Source organism: Scyliorhinus torazame, chromosome 19, assembly GCF_047496885.1.
Source record: "Scyliorhinus torazame isolate Kashiwa2021f chromosome 19, sScyTor2.1, whole genome shotgun sequence".
Classification (NCBI taxonomy): domain Eukaryota; kingdom Metazoa; phylum Chordata; class Chondrichthyes; order Carcharhiniformes; family Scyliorhinidae; genus Scyliorhinus; species Scyliorhinus torazame.
This window is the reverse complement of record NC_092725.1, coordinates 76,898,129-76,910,180: the sequence shown is the minus strand read 5'-3', so window position 1 is coordinate 76,910,180 and position 12,052 is coordinate 76,898,129. Positions and strand designations below refer to the sequence as shown.

Below are 12,052 nucleotides of genomic sequence, written 5' to 3'. Positions count from 1 at the left end.
CTAGCTAGCTGCAACTCGAATGAGCGGGAACTCTGATGTCCCCTGTCTTTATAGTGCGTGTGCTCTAACTGGTGATTGGCTGCGGTGTTGTGTGTGTTGATTGGTCCCACTGTGTGTCCATCAGTGTGTGTCTGCACCATGATATACTGGTGTATATTATGACAATAATAATTTAAATTAGAAAACAGCTCGAAGCTTGTATGCTCCCTGCAGTAGAAACAACGGGCATGGGTTAATCCTGCATCTCAAATCCCACTTCTGTTTTCTGGCCTTGTCCAATTTCCCAGCCTGAAAATCCTAACACAGTGCTCCCTCAGGTATAACACGCAATTGGATGAAAATATGGGTACTTTTATAAAGGGGTTCTACATAAGAACAGAACATCGACAAACACATCCCTTCGTGTTCATCATTTGCTGAATGAATTAGTGAGTCTTGTACCTTTGTTATGATTTACTGAAAGTGAATTAAAACGCTTGTGAGATACAAAATGTAATCTATAAAAATATGTTAATATGTCAACGGTCAATTAAATAAGAATCGTACATAACATTCAATATGTTATGCACCAAATTTAATAATAATAATAATAATCGCTTATTGTCACAAGTAGGCTTCAATGAAGTTACTGTGAAAAGCCCCTAGTCGTCACATTCCGGTGCCTGTTCGGGGAATCAATGGAAATCAGCTGGCTGTCAAAGGGTAGGATACTAGGATAAATAAAACTCTCACCACAATTTGCTCCGCAGGACTCCACCTGGGCTGCACGGTAGCACAGTGGTTAGCACTGTTGCTTCACAGCATCAGGGACCCGGGTTTGATTCCCAGCTTGGATCACTGTCTGTACGGAGTCTGCATGTTCTCCCCATGTCTGTGTGGGTTTCTTTTGGGTGCTCTGGTTTCCTCCCACAAGTCCCGAAAGATGTGCTTGTTAGGTAATTTGGACATTCTGAATTCTCCCCCTGTGTAACCAAACAAAAATAACCAGAAAGGCACCGGCTTTCACTTCACACGTGGACAGGTCCAGAGGCCATGCAAACATCTACTTTAGGTAAAGCGAAGCCATGTAGGTTGCAAACTCTCTGAAATTCTGTGTCTAAGGACATGCGCTGCTCGACAGCAGATAGCCTGTGGAGCTCAAGCAGGAAGGCAGCTAGGGACTAAGTGGAATCCAACTGTTTATTAAAAACTGTCCAAGTGTCATCTCCTTCATAAAGAATTTGATTACCCCTCCAGTGTGACAGTTTATTATTTGGATGAGCAACGCTGCATTTTAAATATAAAGCACAAGAACATTCTCCCCGTGTCTGCGTGGGTTTCCTCCGGGTGCTCCGGTTTCCTCCCACAAGTCCCAAAAGACGTGCTGTTAGGTGAATTGGACATTCTGAATTCTCCCTCTGTGTACGCAAACAGGTGCCGAAGTGTGGCGATGAGGGGATTTTCACAGTAACTTCATTGCAGTATTAATTGTGACACTAATAAAGATTATTATTAAGTAGAAAATGCCTGTCAAATTCTTCATTCACTTGTTAATGTCATTCTATGGTTTGCGATGGGGCCTTCAGGATTCCCAAAAGCAAGCAATAGACTTGATTCCCTATAACTGTTCCAAACTGTTCATAAAAAGCTAAGTACAAGAAGAGAAATGGTAAAACTTGCCTGATAGAAATGAAGATTTTGAATGGCAAGTAACTGCTATAATTCAGCCCACTGAGCGCAAAGTATTGCATCTGCTCCAGAGTAACTTTACCAAAATTAGAAAAACTTGTACCGTTTGTTTTTATTGGTTTCATTGGAAAACAGGGGGGGTCCCTCAGTACATTGAAGTTCAGCATTGACTTTTCCTCAGGAACTCCAAGCTCAGTTTGAATACAGCAACAATGTAGAATCCTGTAAAATTACATTCCCTAACCTAAAACCTGTTTCCTTTCCCACAGATATCGATGAATGTATCACAGGGAGGCATAACTGCTCTGGCACAGAGACCTGCTTCAATGTCCAGGGCAGCTTCCGTTGCCTGATCTTTGAGTGCCCAGAAAACTATCGAAAGTCTGGAGATGCGTAAGTAAAGGATTTAAAAAAGATTTCAGGTCATGAACATTGGAGTTTTCAAAGTATTTTCTTATAGAGATCCCTTGTCCTGCTAGTCATTTGGTAGGCTAACATGCAGCTTAGCTCTGACTGCAGACAAAAATTAGTTGAAACTAATAATGATCATATTTAAAATAAATTATAATCTACATTCCAATTAACTATTAAAGAGATCAAAAGCAGACCTTTCCAATTTAGAGACTAAGTGTGGTGGCGGGCGGGAAAGATGGCATGGAACCCGCCAGCCATCGTGGCACATTTCCATGCCAGATTGCTCGCTTTTAGCTCATTATATGCACATGAATGTGAAGCACGTTGTACGTCATAGCGGGGCAGGATAGGATTTGTCGGCCCCGCCGTCACCTCATTGGCTCACCTTTGCAGGTGCCATGTTTAAACCTCATGCACGCGCACATCACTCTCTGCAGTCCCGGACATCTTGTGCCAACCAGCAGAATGGTCCTTAAGAGAAGCACACTGCTCTGATGTTTAGTGACACCACCCGGGGGCACTCCTCCAGGCAGTAGACACTGGCGGGATATACTTTTCCCCTGTGATGGGAGCCAGAGGTCCACCAATCTCATCACGAAGACTTGGGAGCAGGTCGCCAGTGCAGACAGTGCTAATACACCCCAGAGGAGAAGTACCATCCTGTGCAGGAAGGGGATGAACAATCTCAGCTGCTCCACCAGGGTAAGTCCTTCTCCTTACTCTCAACGCGCACTCTCAGAAGGCTATCGGGTATTTGCAGGGTTACAGTCCACAGGTATCATATTGAACGAGATAAGACAGCATGCCATACAAGAGTTTTAGAGTTGGGCAGAGGTAATTATGCAGGCCTGAAGAAAGAGTTGGCCCAAGTCGACTGGGAAGAAATAATTGAGGGGCAACAGTTGAGGAACAATGGCGGATGTTCAGGGAGATATTAAAAACCACTCAATTAAAGCATATTCCTGAGAAGAAGCGGAATTGTAAAAGGGAGAAAAACGTTCCATGGCTAAATAAGGAAGTCAAGGAAGGTATAAAGGTAAAAACTAGGGCATACCAAACTGCAAAAGCTAGTGGTAAGCTGGAGAATCAGGAGAACTTTAAGGTTCAACAAAAGGCTGCTAAAAATAAAATCAAAAGAGCTAAGATGAGCTAAGAAAGGAAACTAACAGAAATCATAAACTCTGATACCAAAAGCTTCTACAAGTATATAAAGAGGAAGACAACAGCTAAAGTAAATGTTGGCCCTTAAGAGGACGATACTGGTGAGGTAATAATGGGGAACACAGAGATGGCGGAGGCACTGAACCAATATTTTGCCTCTGTCTTCATGGTAGAAGATATTAAAAATTTTCCAAAAAATGCAGGTAATGCAGAGGAACGTAGTGCAATAACCATCACTAGGGAGATGGTGTTGAATAAACTGATGGGATTAAGGGCAGATACGTCTCCGGGACCTGATGGCCTGCACCTGGGGTATTAAGGGAGGTGACAGCGGAGATAGTGGATGCACTGGTCATGATATTTCAGAATTTCCTGGATTCGGGAAAGGGTCTTGGTGGATTGGAAACATAATAATGTAATGCCCCTATTCAAAAAGAGAGAGAGACAAAAAGTAGGAAACTATAGACCGGTTAGCTTGACCTCTGTGGTGGGTAAGTTGCTGGAATCAATCATTAAGGAGGAGATGACTGAACATTTGGAAAGACAAAGCTCAATCCAATATTGTAAGCATGGTTTTATGAGGGGTAAGTCATGCTTGAAGAACTTGCTTGAGTTCTTTGAGGATGTAAAGCAAGGTGGATAATGGAGTACCTGTGGATATGGTATATCTTGACTTCCAGAAGGCATTTGATGACGTGCCGCATAAAAGACTGATCCAGAAGATGAGATCGCAGGGGATTGGTGGTAGAGTACTAGACTGGATTGGGGATTGGCTGACTGACAGAAAGCAGAGGGTCTGGATAAATGGGTCCTTCTCTGGCTGGCGAACTGTAACTAGTGGGATGCTGCAGGGTTCAGTCCTCGAACCTCACCTGTTTACAATTTATACAAATGATCTGTAAGCAGGGACAGAGTGTAACAGAGGAAAATTTGAGGATGATACTAAAATAGATGGGAAAGCAGGCGGGTAAGAGGAGATAAAGATTTTACAGACAGATATAGATAGGTGAGGAGATTGGGCCAAAATTTGGCAGATGGAGTTTGATGAAGATAAGTGTGAGGTTATCCATTTTTGCCAAAAAAATAGAAAGGCAAATTATTATCTAACTGGAAAGCAGATTTAAAATGAGCCTGGGCAGAAGGATCTGGATGTCTTTGTTCATGAATCGTTGAAAGGTACAACATGTAATTAAAAAGGCAAATTGAATGTTAGCATTTATTGCAAAAGGACCGGAGTATAAAAGTAGAGAAGTGTTGTTGCAATTGTATAGGGTGTTGGTGAGACCACATCTGGAGTAGTGTGTCCAGTTGTGGTCTCCTTATTTGAGGAAGGATGTGATGGCATTGGAGACAGTTCAGAGGAGGTTCACCAGATTGGTTCTGGGGAAGAAAGGGTTGATGTATGAGGAGAGATTAAACAGCTTGGGCTTATACTTGCTGGAGTTTAGAAGGAGAAGAGGGGATTTGATTGAGGTGTACAAAATACTAAATAGGATTAATAAAGTAAACATAGACCTTGTGGGGAAATCTAGAATGAGATAAGTTAAGAGGCAGTAGATTTAGAAATGAGATGAGGAGGAACAACTTCGCCCAGAGGTTGGTAAATTTGTGTAACTTGCTGCCCCATACTGCGGTGGAATCTGAGTCATTAAATGTTTTTCAAGAATGAGATAGATACATTTTTGATTAAAAAATGGGTTGAAGGGATATGGGCAACAGGTGGGGAGGTGGATTTGAGACTAGGAAGAGATCAGCCACGATCTTATTGAATAGCAGAGCAGGCTCGAAAGACTGAATTGCCTACTTCTGCTCCTAGTTCCTATGTATCTCACACATTACCAGCACAAGGGACATCGCCACTGATTCTCTCACACTCAACATCTTCATCTCTATCTCTTATTACATCCTGTACAGTTCTTTGTCCTCAGCCCTTACAGATGTGCACTCAGTATCCATAGAAGGCATGCTTATCATCTGTTGTGACATCCGTCTTGTTCAGTCTGTCTTTATGCAGGAGATTGCCTACAACAACAGTGGGAGATCCCAGACCATGCAACCAATGACTCATTATCTCTGCTCTCTTCAACAGGCACCAGCAGGAACCAGGACCACTGGCAGTCAGCCCCTCAGTCCCAGCCCCCAGGCCACCTCAGATGAAGATTCTGAGGACCCACTAAATGTATATCCATCACGGCCTTCACCCGCACTCTCCACCAGTGCAGAATCACACATCAACGGTGTTTAGGACCAGGTTTTAGAGCAGGCTTGGGGGTCACCATCTGGTGAGCACAGATTCTAGTCCACAACAGGCAGAGGCAGGGACATCCAAGGTCAGTGGCACTCGGGACAACTTGGAGGCCAGATTTCTGCTGAGTCTGAGCCAGATGAGCCTGTGGACTCGGCCCTTACAGAGATGTTGTTACTGCAAAGACAGATATGGGCATTTCAGGTAGGGTTTTCAGAGGCTGTCACCAGATTAGTACTGAGGGTGGGTGAGTCTGCCCTCATTCAGTCTGATGTCATCGACCTGACATGCCAGTGCACTGAGGTCAACATTGGTAAGATGGAAATTGCCATGGAGACTTGGTCCAGGACTTTGTGTCTAATCAGTGCCAGGACCTGCAGTCCATTGCTCTAGCCATAGGTAGGGTCCATCAGTGGCTAAGAGAGGTGATGAGGCATCTTGACCTCACTCCGGATCCCTTTCTCCTAACTCCAGATGCCCCTTATCCTCAAGAAGTCATCCAAGGGCCCATGGACACCCAAAAGGAAGGAGCGTCAGCCAGGAACACTCGCCCGCCCGTGGGACATTCCACCAATGTGATTCTGTGTATGTTCAGCTGCATCCAATCCCCCCTGCCTGTGACCCCATCAGCTCCAGTTCCACAGGCTGAGGAGGGTGCACCTGGCCCACAGTAGGAGGTGCAAAGCAGGCAGGAGCTCTCTAGGCCTCAGCCTTCCAGAGGACACCCACCAATGTTATCACAGACAACAGACAGTAACAGTCAGCAGGCTGCCTCCACTTCTCCTGTGGTTGTTGGGATGCACCAGGACATAGCAGTATGGTAAGAAAAGTTAAGAAATCCTAAGAGCTCAGTGGTCAGTCGAGTGTAACAAATGACCCACTGTGTGTCTCAGGCATCATGTATCGCACCATCTCATTACAGTACGTGACCATTCTCTGCGCAGTAGAAACATGAGTGAAGTGTCTGGCTCTCAGAACTTGGTGGTTGGCAATGCATCTCTGAGACCTGCTTCAGAAGTTCATATAATGTTCCTCATGAGTATAGAAGCTGCAGGCTGGTTTAGTCTCATGCTGCTTCTGCACTGAAGAGTGGTCAAAGTGGATCTTAGAGGATTGAATGGTGATGTGCAGTGCAATCAGTGTATATTTCATTGGCCTCCATGTAATATCTGTCAGCCTTGTGTATGGTGTATATAACCACCAAAACCAGAGGCTCTGATGCTGCAGAATAGGCAGCATTGTACCTCTCCTCTAAAGGGAGTTGTGACCACCAAATGGGCATCATTAGCCATGTGTTTCTTTGTCATCAATTAGCCAACCCTGGATATGCTTAGGACTCTCAAATGTCTGTGACACCTGTGAGTGACTCCCAATGTAAGAGTTGTGGGAGCTTCCAGTGTATTGCGCACATACCAGCATAATCTGCTTCTGGCTGCAGACTAATTGCACAGCGAGAGAGTGAAACGCTTTCCTGTTGATTATTAAAAATTCATTCAAGGCAGGAGTCGAGAATGACTACCCTTAATATCAAGTCAGCATTTGACTGAGTATTTTTTGATATTCATTCATTGGATGTGGGCCTCGCCGGCTAAACCAACATTTATTGCCCATCTCTAATCACCCATTAGAAGATGGCGGTGAGCTGCCTTCTTGAACTGCTTGCAGTACATGATAGACCCACAGCACTGTTCAGGAGGGAGTTCCAGGATTTTGCTTCAGTGACAGCGAAGGAAAGGCAATATATTTCCAAGTCAGGATGATGTGTGACTTGGAGGGGAACTTGCAGGTGGTAGAGTGTGTCTGCAACCCTTGTCGTTCTGGATGGCAGGGTTCATGGGTTTGGAAGATTGCGGTCAAGTGGGCTGCTTTGCTCTGGATGGTGTCAAGCTTCTTGTGTGTTTTTGGTGCTGCACTCATCCAGGTAAGTGGAGAGTATTTCATCACACTTGTAGGTGCGGACAGGTTTTGAGGAATCAGGAGGTGAGTTACTTCTTGCAGGATTCCTAGCCTCTGTCCTGTTCTTGTGGCCACATTATTTATATGGCCAGTCCAGTTTAGTTTCTGGTCAATGGTAACTGCCCTGGGGGACAGATACTCTTGATTTATTTGGCTGTCACAAATATTTGTGTTTTTGCATGGTACCACATTTATAAATGGATAGTTTAGATTCAGGTAGCGAAGGCTAATTTGTGCTCACATTTCCTGAAAACGAACCCTTCAATTTCCCCATTGCAGTAAAGGGGGGGTTGGGGGGGGGGGGTTGATATAGTCAATGGACTAGTAATCTTTTTAAAGTAAAGTTTGAGCACCCAATTAATTTTTTCTAATTAAGGGGCAATTTAGCGTGGTCAATCCACCTACGCTGCACATCTTTGGGTTGTGGGGGCAAAACCCATGCAGACATGGGGAGAATGGACTAGTAATCTAGAGACCCAGGGTAATGCTCTGGGAACCTGGGTCCAAATCCCACCATGGCAGATGGTGAAATTCGAATTCAATAAAAATATGGAATTAAAAGTCGTATGATGACCATGAAATCATAGTCAATTTTTGTTGTAAAAATCCCTCTGGTTTACTAATGTCCTTCTGAGAAGGAAATATGCCATCCTTACCTCGCATGGCCTTCCACAATGTGGTTGTCTCTTAAATGCCCTCTGGAGTTGAAGGGTAATTTGGGATGAATCCTGGCCCACCCAGCGATGCCCACATCCCATGAAAGAATTTTTGAAAAGAGTAAATACTTAAATGAGTTGTACCCTGGTCTCAGCCAATCTTCCAGCTACCTGTTTCAGCTACACTTAATCATTCTCTATCTAGAATAATATTTGCTGACATTTGTCCCCCCCCTTTTCCAAACTCAATTCCTCTTGTCCTTCTGCACAGACATTTATTTATCTGTTATGTACTGTGTTCTTCTACAATGTTCCCTCTGACCCATCTCAATAGAATGCTCAAGAATCTTAGCTTATCTTGTATGTCATCCCTCTGACATTAATAACCAGCCATGTGGTCTTGATTTCATCCAGATTCCTTCATTGTGTCTCATGCTGTTGTTAATAATATGCTCAGCTTTTTCCTGTGCTCTAGTCAATTGCAAGATTCTGAATGGATTTGCTTGGCTATGTCTCATACTAGCATTTCTCTCACTGCATTTATTGGGTTTCTGTGTCTTTACTGCCAAAGATATAGTGGCGAGCAGGAAGTTCAATATTATTGACATTCAAATATGTCTTAACTAAATGGGCAACTATAATGTTTGTTACTACACTGTTATTAAAACAAAAGTATAAGGAAATTAAGGATTTCAGTAAGGCCACATTCAATATGTGAGGTGGAATGGGGATGAGGTGAATTTCTGTGAAGGTTTTCTTCCTCGTTTGGTGTACTTTTGGTGGAGGATTCACAGATATCCTGCAAAAACAATGGTCTGAATTTTCAGGATTACAGTGGCTTGGCTCTGAAGAGTTAGGGGTCACATCCCAACTGACCATAGCAGCACTGATGCCATTTCATGCTCTAACAAGCACTGATTTGCATAAGGCAGGACGTCTACTCTCCCTCAGGAGAAAGTCCTGCCTTGGAGGGCTGCTGGCAAACTAATTGACTGGCAGCTCTCAAATCCGTTCAGGCACAGCGCTGCAGTGGCTGATGGAGAGTTGGGTGGACCTATGTGCTGGGCACTGAGGACAGGTAAGTGGTAGGGGTCCCGAGGGTGGTGGTTAGGGAACACCTGGAGGGTTACAAAGGGGGCTATCGGCCTCTCAGGGAATAGACCTGGGGAGGGTGATAGTCCAGAGATCACCGGGCCTTAAAGATGATGGTGCCCCCAGTTGGAAGAGATGTTCTGATGAACGTGCCCCTCCTTCCTATCTGAAATCCAACTCTGTTCAATTATGGGTTTCCCACCACTGATCTATTATCCGTCCACCAACCTAAAGATTGAGGCTGGGCAGGAAAAGGACAGGAAGTGGCCATTAATTGGGGTGGGGATAGGTTCCTATCTGAGGCCCTGCCCATCCCGTTGTAAAAGTGCTACTTTGTCAGGGTGGGCGGGATCCTGCTAGGAATCCCCTCCATGCAATTTCATGTTCCCCCTACCTGCTTCAGAACCTGCACGGGGGGAGGGGGCGTAAAATTCTGACCATTGTTTTTGTATCTTTTTTCTTGACGTTCTGTCCCTCTCTTTCACTAGTAAGGCAAACAAGGAAACACCCCATTAGAAATTTATCCTGTGACATCATTACTTGCTGCTTATTCTGTAATAGAAGAAAACATTTGTCAAATTGTCATTGGTCAAAGATCAAAATCTAAAATTCTGAGTGGAAATGTTGGGGATGAATTTTCTTGGGGGTTTTCTTGCTTGTTTCCCATTTTTCTGAGATTTTCACGGCTCTTTAACTGAAGTTAGGATAGATACGTAGAAGAACCATTATGGGAATTAACCTCCATTGTGTAGGTAATTCTTTTATTTTCTGCTGCACTGACTTGCTGGCTTTGCTTATGTTCATTAACACCCCTCTTTCCTCTCTCACTTTCTTCCAGTCGCTGTGAGCGCTTGCCTTGCAATGAGAATAAGGAGTGCCAAAGCCTGCCTTTAAGAATAACCTACTATTACCTCACTTTCCCCACCAACATCCAAGTGCCCACCAATGTCTTCCGTTTCGGGCCCTCTCACGCTGTTCCTGGAGATAACGTTCTCCTTTCCATCACCCATGGCAATGAGGACGACTACTTTAACACACAAGAACTGAATAATCACGGCGGAGTTGTATTTGTGCAGCAGCAAATCACAGAATCCAGGGATTTTCTTCTTACCGTTGAAATGAAGCTCTTGCGTCATGGAGTCACCAACATATTTATAGCAAAGATCTACATTGTTGTTACTGCTGTGGTTTGATGACTATTACTTGGTGAATAGTCAAAGCAATAATTACTATTATTACCCCAATTGACCCTATGATATGCTGACTGGCAAAAAATGAAATCTGGTCTTACTTATATTTTCTGCGCATGCCAAGTAGCTCAGAGTACACGTTTCTACTTTTTTTTTCAATTGTTTTAAAGACAACAAAGTTTCATAATGCATTGCCCTCCTTTTCTTTATAATGCATGCTCAGTGACTTAATGATGGATCTCATGCATGATTTCTGTCTCTTTGTACACAAAAGGAAGGTGTAACATTAAGAAAGGTGTGAAACACATACATTACTTTATGTGATAACCATCTTGAGGGCATTGTCACTTGTCAGTTATGAGGTCTTCATTCAAAGAGTAAACCATCACATCAATTATTATCTTGTGGGTTCTTATTAAATCATCATTACACAAATGAAAATGTAAATACCAAACACCAAAACAAATTCTGCTTCCCCCCCTCCCCCCCCCCGATATAAAACAAAATATTTTTACCTCTTGGAGGAAGTTAACGAGGATATTTAGATCTTTGCGAAGAGTTAATATCATCAAAGTTATTTTGATATTGTAGAGAATATCTTTTATTTCTTATTTTTCTAATGTGTCCACACTTGCATGTCAAAGTGATCAATTTGGGAATCCTACTCAATATGTTTGGAGCAATAAATGGCTCCTGTGCATCAATTAAAAAATTTGAGGGTGACTTCCAACGAGGGATTCTCCTGTACTTCTGCAAGGAAGAACCTTAGAAATGGTATTACATACAATAAAGCTACTTTATGCAGCTCTTCTGGTATGATGGACAAGCAGAATTTCTGCAGAAATTCACTCCCTTTGGCTTGTGTGCAGGAATGGATTATTGTTAAGTGTATTCTCAAGTTGTTTGCCATATATTAAATTTGAAAGGAGACACATAAGGAGGTTTTTGTTGTTATGCATTTCACATGCCTAAGTACTTGCTCTCCACTTATTATAACACTACAGTTGCAAAACCAATCACAACAAGTCGACAAGCAGAATACTCCAAACAATGTCATAATGTTGTGAATTATCAAAAAACTGCTATTAAATTTGGTGATTTTATGTCAGTCTTTTTAAGTGTTTCAGCTGTTTCACTCTTCAAGTACTGTTAATTTGAAAATTCTAATAAGTTGGTACTTTTACTGAAATGTGTGTACTGAATCATCTGCTATTTTGTGAAGTAAACATTTCTAAATTAGTTTGGTTGATAACATTCATATTCTTCTGTTTTGAAAGGTGGGGTGCTTCTTAGTAAAACAGATACTGCACAAACTTATGAATTACTTGAGCCAGATTAACAACAAATGTTTGCTTTTCTTAACTGTTCCCAGTTTTTAATTACACAGGGCACTGAATATATGAATGCAAACTTGCAGCAATTTTAACAACAGTTGGCTGACAATATTGTGTGATGACAATATGAAATGAGGCTGGACACAGTTAACCAAAATGGGCAATCTATTGGCTATAGTTAACAAGCTTCCTCCTATTTCCAGTTTATGGATGCCAGAAGTTTTATGAATCATTTGACAACACTTTGCTGCATCTTCCTACAATCCAGTTGTGGTGCCATTTAGTTCTAAGACTGCCCCCATATAAGCTCCTTGCACAGGTTAATTCCCATACCAA

At 42.9% G+C, this 12,052-nt stretch overlaps 1 protein-coding gene across 3 annotated transcripts in view; it reads left to right on the top strand.

Annotated features, from left to right (window-relative positions):
• fbln1 (fibulin 1) overlaps positions 1-12,052 on the top strand; it is a 345,473-nt gene that overhangs the window by 267,408 nt on the left and 66,013 nt on the right. For 2 of the 3 annotated variants that reach the window (XM_072484570.1, XM_072484568.1), the window contains one exon: positions 1,938-2,061. In XM_072484570.1, coding sequence (XP_072340671.1) covers positions 1,938-2,061 — 124 coding nt within the window. Of the gene's footprint in view, positions 1-1,937; positions 2,062-10,030; positions 11,622-12,052 lie in introns of those variants that run through there. The other variant, XM_072484569.1, reaches the window with a different exon arrangement.